Genomic DNA, 24,419 nt, shown 5'->3' on the forward strand with positions numbered 1-24,419 from the left:
AAAATCAAGGGATTGGATTATTACAGTATAAAAAAAGAAAACAAGTTATCACTCTGAGATTTGAAAAATGGTTTCATGTCTTACTTTTTAATTAATATCTAATAATTATTTATAATTTTTATATAGAAGGTTTAATTTTAAGATTATTTGTACATAATCAAATAATCCAAATTATAATTTGACATAGTTAATTTATGAAAACTCATACTTTTTGGAATGGATGATACGAAAGTATTGGCATATAAAATGTAAAGAAGCGTGTGCTATTTTCAGAAGAAAAAGAACGGCTTTGTATTTTTTTTGGTTTTTCCAAAATAGGAAAAATTGAAAAGATAAATGAAAAAGAATATTTTGATTCGGTGTAGAAGAAGGACCCCACAGGCCACAAGTCACAACAACTGCTAAGATTTTCCATATATTGGCATTTTCCTTATCGAAAGTAGACACGTCATGTACGCGTTTAAGTAACGCGTGGAATAAATTAAATATCTTCCACTACTAAAGAGCGAGTTCAAATAAATACTCAGAGACCGTATCCACTCTTTGGAAATCTTCCTTCGAAAAACTTTGCTTAACGTTCGCTCAACAAAGAAATCTGTAAGAATCCTTCTTCCCCTTTTACTTCTTGTATTAAGTCATACAATGAATGATCAAATTGGATCTGAATTACCCAGTTGATCACGACTCTGAAACATAACATCTGTTTTTTTTTTACAAGTTTGATCTTTTATACCCTTGTGTTTGATATTTTCTTGATTTGCGTTTGGTCAAATGGAGATCAGAGGGTTTGGTCCCACCGTTTTGATTTCTTGAGCTTTTGTTTGTTGTATGATCACCAATAGAGATTAGATAGATCAACTTCGACTATTCGTTTTTTTCTGCTTTTGGGTTGAGAATTGTCCTATTCTGAAACTGAATTTGGATGCTTTAGAAGATGATTACTATCCTTTTGCATGAATTTGTATAAAGGAGTAGAGACCTGTTTTATGGGGTTTTTGTCTTTTTGATGTGTACGACAAAAGTGTGGCCATGTAACCTACATTATATTCAGCAAATAAAAAAAGAACGAATCTTTGGCTGTAGCTCCTTTTGCTTCATTATATTCTAGTGTCTTCTCCTTTACTCCCCCCCCCCCCCAACCCCATAAAAAACCCTTCCCATTTACCTCAAAATATAAACTGAATTGCTTTAACCTTTGATGTTTCTAACTTATCCAAAAAGTGGGTGGGGGAACCTTTGCTTTTCTAGACTTTAAGAGGTGTTGGCTTGGTTTTCCTAAAGGTGATCTGAAAATTTAATCAAATATGATGGATCTGAGTTTTGAATTTGATGGAGATAATGGTACTGCCTGGAAATCCACACAAAAAAAAATGTTAATGTCTACCCTCCTCCTGTTTCTTGCACTTTCTCTGGCTCAGAACATATTTGCTGGCTTCCTGCAATTTTGGTTATAACTTGTCATGTTAAATTTTACATTTTCACCTACTTTTTTAGCTATCGTCCCCCCCCCCCCCCAAAACCCCCTTCTTTTCCCCAATAGTAGCTTATCATGTTTTATTGTCCCACCTTTTTCATGTGTTTTAGAGCGCTTACTGTATATAAAAGTGACCCTTTTTCTATAACCGTTGTGTGCTATCTTGTATCCTTATATGAGCTCAAAGCTAGTGGCTGCACATACTCTGTCTTTGACTGATTGATGTTCCAGAAAGCATTATAGGTTTCAAAGTTGAAAGGGAGTTACAATTTGATTTTCTTGTGTGTCATATTTTCTATCTTCTGCAAATTTCATTTTATTTTGAATTTGACATTGTTGTAATATGTTTGACATGTAACAGGTACTAGTAGTGAAATATGGGAGGTGGACAGGATGGATCTGATAAGGGACTCTTTTCCCATCTTATACCCAGTCATACTGGTCATTCTTCTGGTCATGGATATCCACCGGGGCAGTACCCTCCGCCGCCTGGTGCTTACCCTCCGCAGCAAGGGTATCCTCCTCAAGGATATCCTCCTCAGGGTTATCCTCCACAAGGAGGAGGATACCCACCTGCTGGATATCCTCCACAAGGATATCCTCCCGCTGGTGGTCACCACACTCCTCCACACCAATCAGGTATTATCTTTGGAATTGATTTATTTAGGCCCCAATGAGTAATAGAAAGCTGTAACTATAGCAATTGCACAATATGTTGAACATGTCTAGTTAAATTTCTTAGAATCTCTTTTACAACTAGATGGCACAAATATGACAAGAACAGTTTATATATTGTGAGCACTGAAACAGAGTACATACAATTCTAGCAGTGCTTCATAATAGCTAGCTATTTGTGACCAAATACTTTTTGACATTTTCTTTCATTGTTGATGGTATTTTTTGCCCTTTTGTTGCTTGTTACATTTCAGGTCATGGGGGCATGGGGGCGATGTTAGCTGGAGGTGCTGCAGCTGCAGCTGCTGCCTATGGTGCTCATCACCTGGCACACGGTAGTGGATCTCACATGGCACACGGTGCTGCTCACTATGGACATGGAGGCGGTCATGGTCATTATGGAGGCGGTCATTATGGAGGCAAGTTTAAGCATGGCAAGCATGGGAAATTCAAGCACGGAAAGCATGGCAAGTTTAAGCATGGCAAGGGCGGGATGTTCGGAGGCAAATTCAAGAAGTGGAAGTAAACTAGTGTCTACTTATAATATCAACTTCACCTGGCTTTTTACATTGTGTGCTAATACTGCGTCTCTTTAAATAAGACATAGACATACTACATGTTATAATTGACCTATAGGCCTGTGAGATGTTCTCTTGTAATATTACATTTTCAATGCTAAATTGTGTGAGAGTCTGCAGTTGGATTGCCCCAGATGGCCTAAAACTTTTCTTTGTGTTTTTCTTCTGTATTACTGCATTTCCTCTTTGAAAATAGACTTTGGGAAATCGGAATAGTGGTAGAATTTGGAGCGTCTTTTTGTACAGTAACGCACTAGCAACAGTATCATTGCAAAAGTTAGAACTTTTCTTGAAGTTTTATTTTCAGTTGTTTGCTTCTGTACGAAGCTACAAGTTATGAAGTAAAATGTAGTTGCAAAAACTTCAAACTTTTTAATTTTTTTCTTCAAGTCCTGTTTTCAATTGTGTTTTCATCTAGGCAGAATATTCTAAATTCTAATATTCTAAATTTCAATTAGACGCTTGAACTCGACCGAAACATAAGTTTTAAACACGGCCAACAATGTGTCTTGCTCACTTGCCCTGACATGACATGAATGACATATCAGATCCACCTCAGATTATTTAATGCCACATCATTATTTATTCTAACATATTATTCTTTATAAAAATTTCAATTCCATCTCCTTTTTCTCCATCAAAAAGAAGTATCCCAAATCTTACTCCTCTTTTTTCCTCATTTCATCTCTCCCTCCTCCACTTACTACCACCACATACCATCACCCCCTTTGTCCTCCATCCGAAAACACACAACCAGACCCACTTTATCTTCTTTTTGTCACATTTTTCCTCTATTTCTATAAGTCCACTCGACCGGTTTTGCTAGCCCTCTACCTCTCCTGTTCTCTTCTTTACCTTCATGTCACCCTGTCAAAACCCAGACAGCAAACGAATCAGGGTTCATGACCAGCAAGCAACATCATAGATTCTCGGAATATCGAACATCCAGGAGATCACCTCGAATCTTGGTGGACTTTGCTGGAAAAGACTCACTATGGCGACCCTCCTTTTTCCTTTCTCTTTCTAACCATAGATCCCCATTTTCGCTGGAGTTCTAGTTGGTTTTAGTTGCTGAAAATAGTGACTACGGACGGTATTATTAATCTTCTATTTTCGAAAAGGGTGAGGATTAATGGCTATGGAGTTGTTTGACGTGGGATTCTCGTTCAAATTTTAGTGAAGTACCTACGAAATTTTAACTTTCACAAACACTAAATCTCAATTTCACAAATACTAAATGTGTCCACCTTTTAAAAAGAACATCTCCTTTTCCCACCTAGAAAGAGAAAAAGAAACACGCTATGAAAAAAAGATTTGTCTGCTAAGAAACTATGGTTAATAATCACCATGGTTAATAGATGTTTGAGTACGTTTTTTTTAACAAAATCGAACGGGCCAAGGGGAATAAGTATGTGGGGGCGGGGGGGGGGGGAATTTGTTTGGCATTACATTTTAGTTTCTTTAAATTAATCAATCACTTGCTTTTGGAGCGGGTAATTACACCCTTTGTCTAATTCAGCAAAACAAATTGCACATCAACTTGATTAAAGTTAATTTGTACAAGATCTAGTGTCTGGTTGAAACTTCGTGTAACATAGTAACCAAGACATCAAAATGGAACATATAAAGATGTCCATCCGGCTATTATGCGTTTCTTCTACAAGGTTACAAGTGGGGAAGTATATAAGTAGTTAACTGAGAGTAATTGGACTTATTAGGAGCCAGACAAAAAAAGTAATTGGGAGTCTAATGGGAAAACTTTTGTGTGAGAGAATCTCTTTCGTTCGCTCTCCCACTGCTAAAGCATAAAGAATTCAGGGGAACCCATGATAACAAGATATTTTAAACTCTTTTTTTCATAAACTTTATTCTGTTTTATTTTTTGGAAAAATCTAGTAAGAGCAAGGAATTGTTCGACCCATACAATAAAGGGAAGAGATTTTTACTTATCTATACTAATTTTGAAATTTATTTATTTTTACTATTGAGGTTTTAACTTAATTACAAGTTCATATATAAATTATCAATTTTATACAAAATTATGTTAGACTCTAATCTTCCATACTTTCTCTCCATCTTTTATCATGCCCAACTATGCCTTATAAAAAGGACAAAGCGGTCGCTGCAAATATAATCCGAGTATTTAGCCCAGAGTCGAATCCACAGGGAATTAACCTACCAATTACTCTTGTTAGACTCACTAAATTCTTCGTAATCAACTTCCCAGATATTTTGAATAATAATTGGAGATGTTTTTACTAACTATAACTGAATGAAAGCAAGTAAACTAAAAGCTAACTATGACTGGGTTGTATGCAAATAAGAGAAGAATCAAAGGTTATGATTTCCACTATTGATGGAATCCCTTCCTGTTATGTTTCGCATAGATTTGCCTAATCGTATCTATCGATCATGAGCACTCTTATTACCATAAATCTCTCCCGAGTAATCACGACAATTTACTAGACGCACTCTCCCGAGTTACTGTAACGACCCGACCGGTCGTTTTTGAGTTTTTGCACTTTGCTCGCCAGTTCTCGGGCTTGACTTGCCCCGTGTGATGTATTATGACTTATGTAAATCGTTGGTTTTGGTTTTCAGGGTAATCGGAATGAATTTGGAAGAACAGTTCTCGGTTTGAAGCTTGAAATTTGGAAAGGTTTGACCAAGATTTGACTTGTTTGTATAAGATCTCGGATCAGAATTTTTATGATTTGGTTAGCTCCGTCAGGTGATTTGAGGCTTAGGAGCGTAATCGGAATGCGTTTTGGAAGTTCGTGGAAGGTTTAGGCTGGAATTGGCGAAATTGAGATTTTGGCGTTTTCCGGTTGATAGGTGTAATTTTGATATATGGGTCGGAATAAAATTCCGGAAGTTTCAGTAGCTCCGTTGAGTTATTTGTGACGTGTGTGCAAAATTTCAGGTCATTCGAACGTGGTTTGGTTGGGTTTTTGATCAAAAGCGTAATTTGAAAGTTCTTGGAATTCTTAGGCTTGAATCCGATGCAAATTTGGTGTTTCAATGTTGTTTTGTGTGTTCCGAAGGTTGGAACAAGTTTGAATGATGTTATGGGATATGTTGGTATGTTTGGTTGAGGTCCCTAAGGCCTCAGGTGAGTTTCGGGAGGTCAATCGGACCATTTCATATTGTGGAAAATTGCAGAATCTCAGCTGTTGGTGTTGCAGGTTTTTGACCTTCGCGTTCGTGATGCATGTTCCGCGATCGCGAAGGTGTGAGGTTGATGGTCTTCGCGTTCGCGTTTTCTCTATCGCGTTCGCGATGTTATGATGTTTTGGTCAACGCGTTCGCGAGGTGTAGGTCACGTTCGCATAGAGGAAGAAGGATAGCTGAGTCTCCAGTGCATTTGTTCTACGCGTTCGCGTAGTAGGTGTCGCAATCACAAAGCATCGAGGCAGTTGTGCATCGCGTTCGCGAGATGGGTCTTGCATTTGCGTAGAAGAAAATCAGGTCTGTGAAGTAGTGTGCTTCGCGAACGCGAGGGTAGTGCGGCGTTCGCGATGAAGGAAAATCTGGGCAGTGAGTTTATATTTTAAATCGAGGGTTTAAGTCCAATTTCATAAAACCATTGGAGAGCTCGGGAGAAGGTGAAATTTGAATAGATTTTCAGTGGAGCTATTTGGGTAAGTATTCTTCATTGATATTTGGTTTAATTCCATGATTTGGTCTTAAATTTCATCATTTAATTTGAGAAATTAGAGTGAAAATTGGGGGGAAATGGAAGAAAAGTTTGAGATTTCTTTTGGGGATTTGAATGGGCAATTCGGGTTGGATTTTGATGAAATTGATATGGGTAGACTCGTGAGTGAATAAGGATTCTATTGACGTGATTTTTATCGGATTTCGAGACGTGGGACCGGGGGCTGGGTTTGAGCAATTTCAGGATTTTTGATGTAAATTGGATATTTTTGACTGGGCTTTGTTCCCTTAGCATATTTTAATGGTTATGTACTGATTATGTCTAGATTTGGAGCATCCGGAGGTCAATTTGTGAGGGCAAAGGCGCCGCGGGCTAGAGTTTGGACCGGATCGAGGTAAGTAATGATTGTAAATACCGCCCTGAGGGTTTGAAACCCCGGATTTCACTTCGTTGTGCTATTTTGAGGTGACGCACATGCCAGGTGACGAGCATGAAGTCGTGCACCGTTGGGGATTGAGACTTGTTCCGTCCCGTACAACTGTTAAGTCGCGTATTTGATTTGAAGTCTTATGATATTCCATATTTTAGAGATTGATATTATATTTTGGGTTGTACGCTATGTTTGGGGCCTTGTGCTGACCTGTTGAGACCCTTAGAGGCACTTTCACTATTTTTTTCTCACTCTATTTGTTTTTGAAAGCATATCCTCAGTCATGTTTTACCTGTTTATTATTTAAATCTGGTTTTATCCCTTTACTTCTTAAAAATGTGAAAATTGTTTGGGCTGAGTTCCCTGATTCACTAATGGCCCGAGTGATTGTGAGGTTGATGATTGAAATAGACCGAGAGTCCGATTGTGAGGTTGATGACTGAGATAGACCGAGAGTCTGATTGTGAGGTTAATGACTGAGAGAGGCCGAGGGCTTGGTTGTGAGGATTATATATTTATGGATCGGGCTGCATGCCGCAACAATATATATATATGTGTGTATATGGATCGGCCTGCACGCTGCAGCGATATGTTGGATCGGACTGCACACCGCAACGATATAACGCTTGGGCTGTAGGAGCCCCTCCGGAATTTGCACACCCCCAATGAGCGCCGTCGATGAGATATATGGATCGGGCTGCACCGCAACGGTTACTATATGGTACCTATTGAGTGTGAGTGCTGAGTGTGAGCGCTGATTGGTAAGAGTTGAATCACGAGTGACTGAGAGGCTTGCCCGAAGGGCTATATATATACATACATGTGCATGAGTGATGCTTTGCCTGAAGGGTCTGTTTATGAACTTATTGGTTTTCACCCTCTTTACAGTAAGTTTCTATCGAATGTGTTGATTTATTTACTGCTTTCACTCATCTTTATACTGAGCCTCTGTCGAAATGATGAACAAATATTTTTAAACAACTTACATTTAAGCTGGGGTTTTATGAGATGTTCAGAATTTAATCACTGATTTGGTTTTGCTATTTCCACTGAGATTTTCATGTTACGAGGTGTTTATAACTCTTGTTTTGCCCGAGGGGCTGTATACGAACTATGTTCTGCCCGAGGGGCCGTTTACAATTTCTCACCTCTTTAACTACAAATTGTATTGAACTTCTATAGAACTGTTGGAAAGTATCTTCAAATGATTTTTACCAAAAAATTAGGTTTTTAAAATGAGACGATTGACTCGTATTCCGATTTGAAAGCTTGTTGTGCTTACTGAGTTTACCTTAATGTGGATTCATCATTTCTTACTGCTCGGACTTTATTTACTTTTATTACTTACTGGGTTGGAGTACTCACATTACTCCCTGCACCTCATGTGCAGATTCAGGTATTTCTGAGCTTGGTGGCAGCTTCATCGGAGTTAGCAAGGTAGCTGCCTGGCAATCGCAGCTCCGCTTTCTCCCTCTTTATTCTTCTTTATGTATAAATTGTGACTTTTCCCAACAATGTTGGTCTTGATGTAGTTTATAATTGTGGTAGATGCTCATAACTAAAGACACCCCGATGTCGGTCTTGTATGTTATTTCTGCAGCGTTCATTCAGACTTATACTATGAAACATTTGTTTAATTAAAGGCTTAAAAATGACTCTTAATGATTAAAGGGTTAAAATGAGTGTTGTGCCGGCTGGCCTTGTCTTCACGAGAGGCGCCATCATGACCAGGTCTGAGTTTTGGGTCGTGACAGTTACACTAGCTGGCTTTTATTACAACTCACTTTAGATCGCACCCAAGGTTTCGTTATCCCTAATTCCACCTTTAAACCCTCGGTTATTGATTCCTCATATACTTTGGGAGTGGTGTTTTTCAACAATTACCTAAATATGCACTCTCTCCCAAGTAATACATACTAAATAGGCACAGCTAATTGAGGACCCTATCAATTATCTACAACAAGAACGTAGTTGAACAAATAGAGATTAAACCGAGCAAACTATATTAACATAACACGAAGTTCATCATTCAACAGGTTCCATCAAAACCCTAGACTAAATATTTAGCTACTCATAATCTTGTTAAACATAACAATAGCAAAATTCATCATAAATGGTAAAATACAAAAGGAAGAAGGGAAGAACTCGATGTTGAATTATCCTTCTTGCTTTTTGCCTCTTCTTGCCTTCAACTTATCTGTAAAAACCTTCTTGATGTCCCTTTGGGCGAGCTGGACCTCTTATAGGTTAAGTGGAATTACCCCCGAACTTCCAAGTTTACCCCTGAATTATATGTTCAGAACTGGACTAGCATGGTCACGCTAGTGGGCGCGCTAATGACCGCACATATGGCATAGTATTCTGCCTCGAATTCCTGGGCTAGCACGCTCACGCTAGTGGGCGCGCTAAGCTGGATCATCATTTTAGCTCTTCTTTTCTCTCTTCTTTCAACGTACTCAGCTCCGAGGGCTTCCCTTGCTTCAATTTAGCTCCAAACACAGTCCTAAGTCCTCATAAGCGCAACTCGCTCCTGCAAAACATGAAATTCACAATTAGAGCCAATTTATCGTCATTTAACTATCCTAAAACAGTGAAACATAGTCAAGCTGGGGCATAAACAGTCGCCAAATTACATGAATCTAGCCTATTATTAACACCCCACACTTAAATCATTGCTAGTCCTCAAGCAATCCACCACACTCTATAAAGGTTCCTTCCCTAAGCTTTTCCCATAACATATCACACCAAGAACAAATCACCAAAGTTACATCTAGTAGTGAACAATCTTTGCCTCAAAAGTCAACTCTCACGTGCCGTGCAATATTCGTGCTTAATCAAATTACTCTATAGAGAGGTCAAGACTTACCTTTCCTTCGTGAATCACATGCCCTCACATCACACAAGAGAGTAGTTTCATTGGAAATTATGTAGACAAAATCCTCTCACTCTCCGAAAGAAAATTCATATGCCACACAGACGCACCATAGGCTTGCCCGTAGTGTACTACTCTACTAATCGAGCCCATTCAGAGTAAGATCAATTATGATTCATTTGGTTGTAATGTAGGCTAAGGGACGAGTAGGATATATTTGGATATAGTGACTAACCTCCCTAAGCATTTTTAATACAATCACATTAACATTCAAAACCATACTTATGTCAACCAAACATTCCTCCACACTTCTATTTATAACATCCCTCTCCATTAGGTGCAATTGTATCAAGTCACCACTTATCAAATACTACATTTACTCATTCTCATTTTTTTCTTTTCTTTTTAAGTGGTGCTTATTCTTTTACTTTTTCAAATACTGCACCTTTTTCTCTATTTCATCGGTTCCACTCAAAAACTAAACCACTACCTCACACTTTAGCTTTTGCATATTTCATAACCATTCAAGTGCTCACGGGAGGTAAAAGAGTTCAAACAGATGGGCCGTTCAAACAATTGAGTAAGGTTTGTAATGTGGTTGCCAACGAAACAAGTTTATAGGCTCAACGGGGTTAACTACGATGTATTGCATTTATGTGGTTCTACTTTATATATCTTGCTTAACAAAGAAATGCCTATATCACTTCTAAGACTGAATAAAGCTACTATTTCGCTTTGCAAACACACGGGGTAAGTTCTAGGCATCAAATGTAGATCATAGAATACAGTACAACTCACACACACATGGTACATTACTCATCAAGACACTCTCGCTTGAGTATTCAAGTCAGTTACAAACATACAATATAAGGCACTCTAGCAAGAATCAACCACTAAGACTAAGTGTTACACTCTAGTGTCTATTGTGTTTAGGTGTATCAACGCCGAGTGTTTCTCTTTCTATTTCAGCTCATAGCCCATCAATACTAACTAAAAACTAGAAACAAAATAAACAAAAACTAACTACACCCGGTTCAAGCAAAACCCTTGGAAAAGAACCCGTGGCCCAAAGAAAAACCAAGGGGGAGTTACTATACTACCTAAAACAAAAAAAATCTTTTTGGTATTTTCTTTAGACTTACTTCCCTCAAGAAAACTATCTAGAAGATCCGTCATCAGGAAGAGTCCAACATATTTCTTTTTTTTTCTTCAGATTTTCACGTCGACTTAGACCCTCAAGAACCCTGTCGAAAGATATCCGTCGTCGGAACAAGTCAACTTACCTATTTTGAACTTACCTAATTTGACTACTACTCAAAACTACCAAAAACATTCAAGAAAAACAAAGAAAACATCAAACTGTCAAGTTGTTACATATACACACATACATTGAAGTAAACCCCACCCCACACTTAAAAGGTAGACATGTCCTCATGGCATACAAAATAACGAACAATGAAGTAAAGAAAATTCACTGAATGATCACACTTGATCGGAGACCGTGTCTGGGTTCAGATTACAAGCAAGACCCAGAGCTCTCAGCCAGCCCAATATTTTCTTCTCCGATTTCACCTGCTAGGCAGCCACCGCGTCAACACGTGTACCCAAGTCAGCGACCGAGGTACGCAATCCGGCCACCTCCCACTCCAAAGCTGTGAATCGGGTAACCTGAGCAGCCCCAGATGGTACGACAGTCTCTGCAATTTGCTCATGGGCCTGTGGCTCGGCCCTCACATCCTCCTACTCAACTTCCTCTTCCTTAGAGTCATCAGATTCACCACTATCATCACCACACGCTACCACCGACTCCTTCCCAGTAGTGACCTTATCTGCTCGGAACTTGTGGTCTTTTGGCACTCTCCCATTCACATCCAGATTTTCCGGCACCCGAGCTGCCTGGCAAAGTCGAGTAACCAAGGAAGGGAAGAAGAACCCATACCTTTTATGAATCACTTTGGCCATGTCAAAGTTGTAACCATTTATAAAGCACCAAATCAGAGCCGCTCGAGGACCATTCACCTCTGTAGTGTTGGAAGACGGAATCAGGCAGTTGTTGATAACATACAACCAGCACTTCCCTTCAAAGGTTAGGGCCGTGGAGTGAAACTTCTGACCATACTTCATCCAGATAATTTCCTTTTTGAGTACACAGATTGTTTCAAAAAAAATCTCCCACTTCGTGTGTGATCTGCCATACCCCTCATAATAGTCTTTAAATGGATCCATAAGAGGGGGCAACTGGTATATCCTCCGTATAGCCTTAACAGAGGCATCCACCGCCTTTCTGCGCACAGTTACTACGCCATTCACATGTTCTTTTACATTGGTGTAGAACTCACAGACAACCATCACATTCCCCTTATCCGGCTCGTCAATGAAAATTTGTAGCCCCTGCCTTACCAACTCATTATACAAGTTAGGGAAGCCCAGCTGGACCGACCCTATATCTATGCCCCTTTCTAGTATCGGTTTCTTAGGGGCCTTATCCGCAAAGCGGTCCTGAGCCTTGGCAAAGACGAACCTGCTACTATCAAAGGGACGAGCAGGAGCTGACCCGTCTGCCCTAGACGATCCAGCTTGACTACTGGAATAAACACCTATTGTGCGTCATTTCCTAGATGGAGCCATAGTACCTGTAAAAAGGATAACATTAGCACAATCCAAAATAATGTGACTCAATGCGGTTACTCAGACTTCACGCGCATGATTGGTCACAATTACTCATTTAACTCACTGTGGCATTTGAGCAAACACCTTGTGGGTATTATATACCCACACCCCAATTCAAATATGTTGTAACCCCCAAGACTACCACAATTTTTCCAAAATCACCTACTAAGTTAAGAGACAATTCCACCAACATTACCACCCACAAACACTACAAACTTATACTAAGAAAAGAAAAGAAAAAGCTACTATATAATTAAAAAAAATAAAAATGAAAATCTGTAAAAAAAAAGAAAAATGGCAAAAAGAAATCATACCTGTAGTGAGAGAATGTGGGGAGAAGTGAAGAAGAGTTCGGGAGAGCGTGGCTTGAACCTTGGGGAAGTTGGGTTGGGAATTTGGAGAAAAGAGAATTTGAAGAAGAAGGGGGTTATGGTTGGGGGTTTTCAGCATTTGGGAATTTTAGGAGTGAAGAAGGGAGTAATTAGATGGGGGGTGGGGATAACATTTAACAATTATACAAAACAAAAAAAAAATAAATAAATAAAACAAAGTGTTAATTTAGCAGGCGGCACTAGCGCGGTCATAGCACGGTACCAGAGCGGCCGCGCTAGTCAATACAGTGTACTTGACCATCTGCGCGGCCACTAGTGCGGTCGCGCTTCTAGCGCGGTCATAGCGCGATCGCGCTAGTGAGTGAGAAGCTGAGGCAGAATGTTTGCCCATGTGTGCGGCCTGTAGCGCGGGTGAGCTCTTGGGCACGAAAATTTTCCATTTTTTCACCTATTTCTTTCACGTCCGATGGACTTATCACTTGCCCAAGCTCACCTGCATTGGTTAGCACTTCCCAAAATCAAAATTAACAACTACTAACTGTCACACCTCCTTTTTTACACCTCAAGGGGATATATAAAGGAGTTTTTCCAATTAAAGTGACATTGTTCGAAATGGGATTGTTTATTTATTTTTTAGAATTGCCACTTGAAATATTTTAATTGGTGTCCCAAATCACCGGTTTATTTTTAATCCCAAATCGAGGAAATTCGACTTTCCTTTTGAAGTCTGCGAACCAGAAATTCTAAGTACAAATTGAATATATGAAAGATAGAATTTTTGTCCTTCAATCAGCATACACTAAAAAGATTTTAAAGAGCTTCTATGTGGATAAAGCACATCCATTAAGTACCCCGATGGTTGTGAGATTACTCGATATAAATAAAGATCCACTCCGACCTCATGAAAATAATGAAGAGCTTCTTGGTCCTAAAGTACCATATCTTAATGCAATTGGTGCGCTAATATATCTTGCTAACACTACAAGGCATGACATAACTTTTTCAGTTAATGTCTTAGCAAGATATAGCTCCGCTCAAGGAGACATTGGAATGAAATCAAGCACATATTGCGTTATCAAAGGGGGATTACCGGTGTGAGCTTATTTTATGGCAATGATTGCAATACCGATCTTGTTGGTTATGCCGATGTAGGGTATTTATCTGACACACACAAGGCTTGATCTCAAACATGCTGTGTGTTTACATGTGGTGGCGCTATCATATCTTGGCGATCGACTAAACAAATAATCGTGGCTACTTCTTCTAATCATGCTGAGATAATTTCTATTCATGAAGCAAGTCGAGAATGTGTATGGTTGAGGTTTACTATACATCTTATTCGAAACAAATGTGGTTTGAAGTGTGACAAACTACCCACAGTTTTGTATGAAGAAAATACAACATGCATAGCCCAATTAAAGGGAGGATTCATAAAGGAGAACTTGCATATATTTTTAGTTGCACCTGCTTCTTGCAAGGTTGCTTTGGATTGCACCTGTTTCAAGTTTTCAAACAAAGAACAATTGTTAGTTTTAAACGGTGGTTGGTTTTGTGGCCTTGATTGTTTTGATCACTTGATCTCGGCCCAACTCTTTTGATGAGAACCTCAGCTGCTTGCTGGCTTTTTGGAGATCGATCTCTCTTCTAAAATCGAGGACCTGAACTTCCAAAATTTCACATAACGGTTCGCCTGTGTGGGACTTTGGCCTTTTCATCTCATTCTTCCTTTATAGGCACTTGACTTTGGATTTCTTTCATTTTCAATAATTTTGACTTCGGAGCATCGGCCATCATGGCCAGTCGGGATCGACTTGATGCACCTGCTGAGGCTGGGTGCTTCTCTTTGGATTTGGCTTTTGTTAAGTAGAAACCTGTAAACCAATCTTTCCATCTTTTCTTTATATTAGCTTCGGAGAAGAATCAAACCGAAAGGGATTCAAAGAAAGTAAGCAAATGACATGGAAAATGAATTTAAAGAGAAGTGTCCCTTTCGGGGAGGGGAAGAAGGACTTATCTGGAGTGCATGCAGACTTCAATAGACATGACATGCTTCTTGGACTGGATACCCGATCCGTGAAACTATCCATCTTCTCATAAACCCATGATGAACCATGTTTTAAAACCGAGAAACCTTGCCAGGACTCTTTCAGTGCCAATGGTGGTAAGGGATTTCTTCTTTTTGATCGACGACGCCCTTTGCGGGTTTTCGCCAATTGACCTCTCTCATTTCTTTTCTCACCGTCGCCTTATAGTGCTCTTTACAAGTTTTTACTAACAAGACTCTCATTTTTCAATTTCTCTGCTTACCATCGCCTTACGGTGCCCGTGGGTTTTCACCAATAAGGCTCTCTCATTTTATTTCTCTCATCTTGATTGCATCAGATCCAAACAACTGCGTTCTTTGATTTTGAACATCTTTTAACGATTGATCGGAAGGACTTGAACAAGGTTTAGGTAAAAAGAATTTGGATCGAATTACAACTTTGGAACCATTCAAACGGGATGATCGCCGAACCATTATAACATCTACCCCAGTTTCACTTTTGGGGGAAATTGGATTTTTGTTTTGGTGTGACTGAACCCCAGAGAGAGGCTGCCTATGTATCCTTTCAAAATTAAGTCGAACATAGTTCAGGGAAACATTTTGTTTTGTTGTTTTTCTTTTTTTTTTCTTTTTTTTGATGATTTTTTTCCACAAACGTTTTCAAGTTCCAAAGAGGGTAATGAAAGAAAGGTAACCAGCTCAAAAGGTTATCAAAGGATTGGAGTGTTTGGGGTAGCGAGAATGAAAGCCTTCGTCATCTCAATAGGATAATGTTGTTGCTGCAAAAGGACTAGATGTAATACCTTTTGACTTCGTCTGCATTTACAGCTGTTTTAGGGTCATTTCCTTCGATGTCTCCCAAGTATAACGCCCCTTTTGGCAACAATTTTCTGATAATGTATGGGCCCTTCCAGTTAGGAGTGAACTTTCCTTTTGCTTTATGGTGGTGAGGGAGAATACGCCTCAAAACGAGTTGCCCCACTTCAAAGTGTCTAAGCCGCATTTTCTTGTTATAGGCACGGGCCATACTTTGTTGATACAATTGCATGTGACAGACTGCGGCCATTCACTTTTCATTGATCAGGGCTAACTATTCCAGACGGGTCTTGACCCACTCACTGTCTTCAATTTCAGCCTCAACAATGATTCAAAGAGATGTGATTTCAACTTCTGCGGGTATTACGGCCTCAGTGCCATAAACCAATAAATATGGGGTTGCTCCGATTGATGTGCGCACAGTTGTGCGATATCCCAACAATGCAAACGATAACTTTTCATGCCATTGCCTGGAACTTTGGATCATTTTTCTCAGAATCTTCTTGATGTTCTTGTTTGCTGCTTCAACAGCACTATTAGCTTTCGGCCGATAAAGGGTAGAATTTTGATGCGTGATTTTAAACTGCTCACATATCTCCCTCATCAAGTGACTATTCAAGTTTGCAGCATTATCTGTAATGATAGTTGCAGGAATACCAAAACGGCAGATGATATTGGAGTGCACGAAGTTTACCACTGCTTTCTTAGTGACAAATTTGAGAGTAATTGCTTCAACCCACTTTGTGAAGTAGTCGATGGCGACCAATATGAATCTATGCCCGTTTGAAGCTTTCGGCTCGATCGGCCCAATGACATCCATACCCCAAGCAACGAATGGCCATGGTGCTGACATAGGATGCAGTTCTGTAGGAGGTGCATGGATCAGATCACCGTGCCCCTGACACTGATGACATTTCCGGACAAAACTGAAGCAATCTTTTTCCATAGTCATCCAATAATAGCCCGCTCGGAGGATTTTCTTTGCTAAAACATACCCATTCATGTGGGGTCCACACACCCCTGTGTGCACTTCATACATGATTCTTCCGGCCTCTTCGGCGTCAACACATCTTAACAAGTTGAGATCCGGAGTCCTTTTGTAGAAGACCCCACCGCTCAAGAAGAAACCGCTTGCAAGCCGTCTAATGGTTCTCTTTTGGTCTCCATTGGCTTGCTCGGGATATTCTTTTGTTTTCAGAAATCTCTTGGTATCATGATACCATGGCTGAACATTTGGTTCTACCTCAACCGTCTTGCAATAACCATGCCTTTCTCGGATTTGGATTTCCAACGGGTCAATGTGGAGATTGCCTGGATATGGCAACATTGAGGCCAAAGTAGCGAGTGCATTGGATAATTCATTGTGAAAATAAGGATTGTACCTGAACTCGACTGACTTGAGCCATTTGCTAAGATCCTTCACATGTTGTCTGTAGGGAATAAGCTTGACATCCCGGGTTTCCCATTCTCTCTAGCTTGTCGGATAATCAAGTCCAAATCTTCCATGATCAATAGTTCTTCGACATCTTGGTCGATTGCCATATTCATAACCATAATGCAGGCTTCATACTCAGCAGTGTTGTTTGTGCAGAAAAATCGAAGTCTGGCTGTGGCTCGATAGTGTTGACCAGTGGGTGAGATCAAAATTGCCCCAATCCCGACACCTTTTGCGTTCACAGCTCCATCGAAGAACATTTTCCAAGCGTTGGTGTCTTTTGATGTTGCCTCAACTGAATTCACTTCCTCGTCCGGGAGGTAAGTACTCAAGGGCTGATATTCATCATCAACAGGGTTTTCAGCTAGGTGATCTGCTAAAGTCTGGGCTTTCATTATCGTGAGAGTGACATAGACTATGTCAAATTCAGTGAGCAGGATCTGCCATTTTGCTAACCTACCTGTGGGCATTGGCTTCTGGAATATGTACTTCATAGGATCCAACTCGGTGATGAGATAAGTGGTATAGGCCAAAAGGTAATGCCTAAGCTTCGGAGCGACCCACATTAGAGCGCATCAATTTCTTTCTAGCAATGTGTATTTGGCTTCATAACTGGTAAACTTCTTGCTCAGATAGTAGATTGCATGCTCTCTCTTTCCGGTCACATTGTGTTGCCCGAAGACACAACCAAAGGAATTTTCCAAGACTGTCAACTATAAAAACAAAGGCCTCCCAGGTTCAGGTGGGACCAAGACTGGCGGATTTGACAAATATTCTTTGATTTTATCGAAGGCTTCCTGACACTCATCTGTCTATTTAATTGCTGCATCTTTCTTCAACAGCTTGAATATGGGCTCACATATGGAAGTCAACTGAGCAATGAACCGGCTAATGTAGTTTAACCTTCCCAGCAGGCTCATAACCTCTTTCTTGGTTCTTGGAGGAGGCAAATCCCGAATAGACTTTATCTTTGTTGGGTCTAGCTCGATGCCCCTCTGACTGACTATAAATCCCAAGAGTTTGCCGGACGGAACCCTAAATGCACATTTAGCTGGGTTTAACTTTAAATCATACTTACGCATCCGTTCAAAGAACTTCCTCAAATCCTGAACATGGCCGTCCTGTGTCCTGGATTTGATGATCACATCATCCACATATACCTCGATCTCTTGGTGCATCATGTCATGAAAGATGGGAGTCATGACCCTCATATAAGTTGCCCCCGCATTCTTCAGACCAAAAGGCATGACCCTGTAACAATAGGTGCCCCAGGGTGTGGTGAAGGCTGTCTTTTCCGCATCCTCTTCATCCATCAACACCTGATGATATCCTGTATAACAATCCACGAAAGACTGTATCTTATGTTTGGCACAGTTATCAACAAGGATATGGATGTTTGGCAAAGGGAAGTTGTCCTTGGGACTTGCTTTGTTCAGATCTCGGTAGTCAACACACACTCGAGTCTTCCCATCCTTCTTTGGCACGGGAACCACATTAGCTAACCAGGTGGTGTATCGGCCCACTCGAATCACCCCCGCCTTCAACTATTTTGTGACCTCTTCCTTGATCTTGTCACTAATATCTATTTTGAACTTTCTTTGCTTTTGCTGGACAGGGGGATAATCGGGGTAAGTCGGCAACTTGTGGACCACCAAATCGACACTTAATCCTAGCATGTCATCGTAAGACCAAGCAAACACATCTTTGAATTCAAACAAAAGTTGGATCAGGGCATCCCTAGTTTTTTCATCTGTGTGAAAGCTTATCATGGTTTCTTGGACCTCTTCTAAATTACCCAAATTTACCGGCTCGGTTTCATTTAGATTTGGCTTAGGCTTATTCTCAAATTGTTCCAATTCTCAATTTATTTTCCTAAAAGCCTCTTCTTCATCATATTCCGGTTCTTGATTTATTATTTCACAATTAGACAGCGTGTTTGGATCTAGGCATGAAGTCCGCAAGCATGTCATATTATTTAAAGCTGCATTATTAGAAATGAAAGAAGAAATAAGAAAAAGTAACAAAAATCAGAAAGAATAAAGAGAGATGAACGATGAAATATTGATTCATTTCATTGAATTTTGAAGATAACAGGGTTTACATTGGAAATTAAAAGACAGGAAACTAAAAGAAACATTCGAGTTACACCCTGAAATAACTCGTGATGTAGAAAGGGTAGCAGGATTGGACTACCGGGATTCCCGCCTGACTGGGAACGGAGTAGCCTTCCAGTTTTGCCACTTGGCATTGGGCCCCATGTATAGCACATCTGCGTTGCTCGAGCCTTCTCCCGGTTGAACCACGTAGGTCTCATACAACATTTGCCTCATAGCCCCACATATTTCTTCAATTTCCTCGGTCGTGAATGCCTCATCTTCTTCTTCTTCGTTGTACTTGGGCCTGATGAATGTTCTTTAGAGATGCGGAACCGGCGGAGGTAACACCCAACCATCGCTCTTTCGTTTATTTGCCCATGTCACATCAGCTTCTGTGGCACGAAAACCCACACCAAAGAACTTCTTGGTGGCAGGGAGGGTGATAGGTTCCGTGATACCTTGCAGTGATGCCCCGAGTCCCTTCCCAGGCTTATAACCATGCTTGATCATTTCAGTAGCGACCATGATGGACGCATTTGACAGAAAAGGTTGAGGGCATGGGTTTTCCTCCTCACATTGGTCTGCAACCACAACCTCAAAAGCTTGATAAACTATATGTTCACTATCTTTCCTAGCTTTGAGACATATGACTGACGGGTCCTGGTAAATTAACTGCTTGTCCTCTCCATGGACTACAATCTCTTGATCTTCATATTCAAATTTCACCATCTGGTGGAGAGTGGAAGGTACGACCCCTGCCACGTGAATCCAAGGTCTTCCCAAGAGGAAATTGTAAGAAGTGTCCATGTCTAGGACTTGAAAGGTCACCTCAAAATCCACTGTACCAATAGTCAAAATCAAATCGATCTCACCTATGGTATCTCTCTTGATGCCATCAAATGCACGCACACAGACATTGTTAGGCCTGATTCTCTTAGTTCCAATCTCCATTCTTTGCAAAGTTGAGAGTGGGTAGATATCCACTCCGGATCCTCCATCCAGCATGACTCTCTTCACATAGTACCCCTCACATCTAACTGTCAGATGGAGGGCTTTGTTGTGGGCGGCCCCTTCCGGGGGAAAATCATTTTTGCTAAAGGAAATCTGATTAACTGCGAAGAATCTTTCTGCCATCCTTTCTAGTTGTTCAACATTGGTTTCAATTGGAACATAAGCTTCATTGAGGGTTTTTATACTACTTTCTGATGTTCAATTAAATTCATTAGCAGAGACAACAAAGAGACCTGAGTATGGGACTTTCGGAGTTGGTCAATTATCTCGTAGTCCGCAATTTTCATTTTTCGGAAGAACTCTTCTGCTTCTTCGGCACTAACTCACTTTTTGATAGGGAAGCGTTTCTGCTTGGCATTGTTCACTTCTCCCACATTAAGGTATTTCTCAGCTGGGTTAGTTTCATTTGCTTCTCCCAAAATCTCTTTTCCCTTGCAGGTTACTACCGCCTAGTTGTAATTCCATGGGACGACAGTAGGATTTATCATGGGCCTCTACGGTGCGCGGCCACTAACCACGGGCTCATTCAGCCTTGGTGAAATTACTGGTCCCCATACCACATAGGTCCCTTTAGGCACGTACATCTTAGATCCCTTGTTCAGCTCAAACCTTCATGAAGGGCTCAATGTCATTTGTTCTTTCCTGTGACCCCAGGGAATGTAAAGAATTGCATCTTTTAGGGGTACTGCCCCAGTTTTGGTTTCCACTGCCTTTTCTGTATTTTGAGGGGTGAGTTTACTCTTTTTCTCCCCTTGTCTTGTTTTGCAGCAGTTTTTGGCTTCTTCTCGACATCAGCGATTTCAATTATGGCTTTCAAAGCAGGATCAAACTCCTTATTTTCGCAGATCATTCCAATGACCGGCCTTGTGAGCCGGTAATGGGTTGTTGGTCACATTAGGAATGTCTTCATCCTTTAGCACTATCCGCTTTTGTTCTATGAGATTTTTAACAGCCCTTTTCAGAGTCCAACAGTCCTCAGTGTCATGCCCTTCTGCTCCCGAATGGTAAGCATATCGAGCATTGGCTCGGTAAGAGGGCGACTCCGGGTTTTGCCTAGTTTGGGGTACGGGTTGCAACAGACCCATTTGGACCAGTTTAGGGAAAAGACTAGAGTATGACTCACCAATAGGCGTGAAGTTTGTTCTCCTAGGTGGCTCCCGAGCACGGGCATTGTAGGGGAAGTTATTTTGTGAAGGTCGGGTATTATACTGAGCTTGGTGAGGAGGTTTGTTTCTAGGAAATGGAGCTCAGTTTTGGTTGAACTATTGTTGTGGCCTAGCATATGGCTGGGCATTCATTACTGCGTACGGCTGAGGAGACATGGCATAGGCCACATCCTGATGAGGATAATAATGTTGTGGGGTGCTTGTAGGGAAGTAACTTCTGGGTGGATGGGATTTTCTTACACTTGAAGTTGCCATTGCCACTTCTTCCTTCTTCTTTGTGTTCTCTACACCTCCGGACCCGCCTTGAATTGCTTGGGAAGTAGCCCTTATAGCAGATTAACTCAATATGCGCCCTGGTTTTAGACCATTCTCGACTATCTCACCAATCTTGATGGCCTCAGCAAACGGCTTCCCCATTGCAGACATCATATTCTGAAAGTAGTCACCCTCTTGGGCTTGAAGAAAAACACTCACCATTTCTATTTCATCCATTGGAGGCTTGACTCTGGCCGCTTGTTTGCGCCATTTGACAGCATATTCTCAGAAACTTTCTGAGGACTTCTTCTTGAGGTTCGACAGAGAATTCGTGTCAGAGCTATGTCTATGTTATACTGAAACTGCATGACAAAATCTCGAGCCAGATCATCCCAAATATGCCAACGAGATATATCCTAATCCATGTACCATTCAGAAGCAATGCCCACTAGATTATCCCCAAAATAAGCCATGAGAAGCTCCTATTTTCCACCTGCTCCCCGCGATTGGTTACAGTACCTCTTGAGGTTGGCTATGGGATCCTCATGCCCATCATATTTTTCAAACTTTGGGGTTTTGAAACCCAGGGGTAAATGCACGTGTGGGAATATACACAGATCAGCGTAGGATACGCTCTTTTGTCTGCTCAAACCCTGTATAGTTTTAAGGCTCTTCTCCATGCTCCTCATTTTTTGAGTAATTTCCTCTTGCTCGGGGTTCTTTGTGGTTTTCTCATGTCCCGCGGTAAACTCATACCGGGGTTGTTGAGGGTAAAATTGGTGGTGAACTGGGTAGGTTCTGGTGGAAAAGATGGTACTTGGAAGGTGAAGGATGATGGATCAAAGCTTGGCCTGGGCAAAGTGGGTTGTGCCGTGGCCGAAGTTGGCGGTGTAGTGAATATGTTGGAGGCCGCACCTGAAATTAACACCTGGGGGCGAACCTTAGAAGGTGTTCCAACAAAGTGGGCTGAGATGGTAGGATATCCAAGTGGGATATTTGGGTAACTTATTGGGACGTTGGAAGTTCCACTTGCCCTGGGAAGTAACTCAGGGAAACCAGGTATCGCACTCTGTGGTTCTCTACCATTGGACCAGGCGTCCCATATTTCCATCATGCAGAGACGCAGAATTCTATTTTCCTCAGCAGCCACTGACTCTGAAGTTGGGATGGCCGAGATCGGGCTATCCTCCAGGATAGGAAGTGTTGGCAGATGACTTTCCGACGACATTTCAAGATTTCTTTTTGATCTTGTGAAGTACGGATGTGAAGCCAGATTACCACAAAACCAACCACCTTAATATAGAACCTATTTGATAGACAACACAACAAACCGGTTAGTGTGAGACAATTAAAACATAGGTAATCGCACGTTGGGGGTGTGATGCACCTATACAATTAAGTGTGTTTTCTACATGTTTTGCAACAGTTGCGTGTTTCATCCCGGCTTTTGTTTATCTCCCCAATTTTCTCTCTTGCTCTTTTTGCACCCTCATTTTCTCTCTTTTTGGTTTTTTTCTTTTGGCTTTCTCTCTCTTTTCTTTTGGTTTTTCTTTTTGTTCTTTCCTTTCCCCAGTCCTCTTTTATTTGAGTTATTTACAAAAATCATGACCGGATCCGATGATGATTGCCTATGTATCATGACACCGCGTGAATCAGATCATCACGTAGTTTAAGAAATAAATGCGAAAAATAAGGAAATAATTTTTTTGGGATTTTCCAATTTTTCATTAATAAAAATCTACTGTTCTCTATTACAAAAGACTCCATCATACTCTTTCTAGGAATTTAAAAACTACAAACAAACTCGAAATATACTTTAAAAACTAGAAACTGAAATACAAACTCTGAAATAAAAATCAAGAGTACATAAGTGCTTCTACTCCAGGGGCCCGTGGGATATCAGTCGGTCTTGCCACGGGCCTATGTGCAAGATCCCCTTGAAGACGCTCCAGATCACTCATTATTTGGCGAACAAAGGTCATTACCGCAACAAAGAAGGTGGTTCGAGTCATGTCTTCATATTCATTGCATTTCATGACGATTTAATCAACAATTGCTCTAACCCTCTCCTTGATGATACCCTTTTCTTGGAGCAAACACCTGATTTGCTGAGACCTAGCTTCTAGCACTTGGGTGTCATGATGGTTTTGACCCTGCATCTGTTGCATATCTTCCTTTAGCTGGGACATTAATGCATAACAATGTTCCCTTTCTGCTTTAAAGTTCTTGGCTTGTTTGGCCATCTCATTTTCGAGGGTGGTTAGCCTCTTCTTCAAGTTTGTGACTGTTCCCTCATATTTCCTTTTCAACTGTCGAAAAACTCTGCCCGCCCCTCGGCGTTCTTTGCCAACTGTGCTCTAGCTCTTGCCAAATTGCCTTCGAATTTTTCTAGATCATTCCCATACTCACATATTTTATTCCTAAGGCCATTAATGAGTTTTTCATCTGCTCGGCTTCTTTCCAGATTCTTAGCAGCTATCTTCATCCTTTGGATCTAGGCCCGGAGGATTTCATTTTCTTGGGTTAACTTTTTCTTCTCACCCTCATCTGCAGCGGCTTGCACATTACTAGCGAACTTGAGGTATCTGATCTGTCCTTCTAACCTGCTTATGGTGGACCGATATTCATTTTCTTTTGCCAACCACTCCCACTATTCTTGTGATGCTTCGACAAACTCTTGGAGGTGGGGTCTTTTAGCTAGCCTTCCAAACTCAACTTTCCTTTTGTACCAAGCGAGGTAACCGGGCGAGACTTTACCTCTGGATAGATCACGCACTCGGGTATTTGCTGTCAGATATTGGCATTCACTCCAAATCTGGCGAACTACTGTTTCATGAAACTGTCCATCAGAACGGATCTCGACCACATGGCGGCTAAGGTCTTCATCCTTGGGCACTATTTGACATC

General features: G+C 40.9%; 2 protein-coding genes across 3 annotated transcripts; one reads left to right on the top strand and one right to left on the bottom strand.

The window, feature by feature from the left end:
* The first annotated feature begins 396 nt into the window (after positions 1-396).
* LOC104238917 (glycine-rich protein A3-like) lies at positions 397-2,872 on the top strand. 2 transcript variants are annotated; one of them, XM_009793425.2, is made up of 3 exons: positions 397-597; positions 1,836-2,113; positions 2,404-2,872. In XM_009793425.2, exons 2-3 carry the CDS (start codon positions 1,852-1,854, stop codon positions 2,673-2,675), a joined length of 534 nt encoding a protein of 177 aa, XP_009791727.1. In that variant the 5' UTR covers positions 397-597; positions 1,836-1,851; the 3' UTR covers positions 2,676-2,872. The 2 variants fall into 2 exon arrangements, with proteins under 2 accessions (XP_009791727.1, XP_070008896.1); XM_070152795.1 differs by lacking the exon at positions 397-597 and adding an exon at positions 1,181-1,281.
* A 13,008-nt stretch (positions 2,873-15,880) lies between these two features.
* Positions 15,881-17,550, bottom strand: LOC138875555 (uncharacterized). Its single transcript, XM_070154392.1, has 3 exons — positions 17,101-17,550; positions 16,372-17,020; positions 15,881-16,182 (listed from the first exon to the last, which is right to left on the bottom strand). The coding sequence occupies exons 1-3, from the start codon at positions 17,548-17,550 to the stop codon at positions 15,881-15,883; spliced, it is 1,401 nt and encodes a 466-aa protein (XP_070010493.1).
* Positions 17,551-24,419: the final 6,869 nt, after the last annotated feature.

This window comes from Nicotiana sylvestris, chromosome 8, assembly GCF_000393655.2.
Source record: "Nicotiana sylvestris chromosome 8, ASM39365v2, whole genome shotgun sequence".
Classification (NCBI taxonomy): Eukaryota; Viridiplantae; Streptophyta; class Magnoliopsida; order Solanales; family Solanaceae; genus Nicotiana; species Nicotiana sylvestris.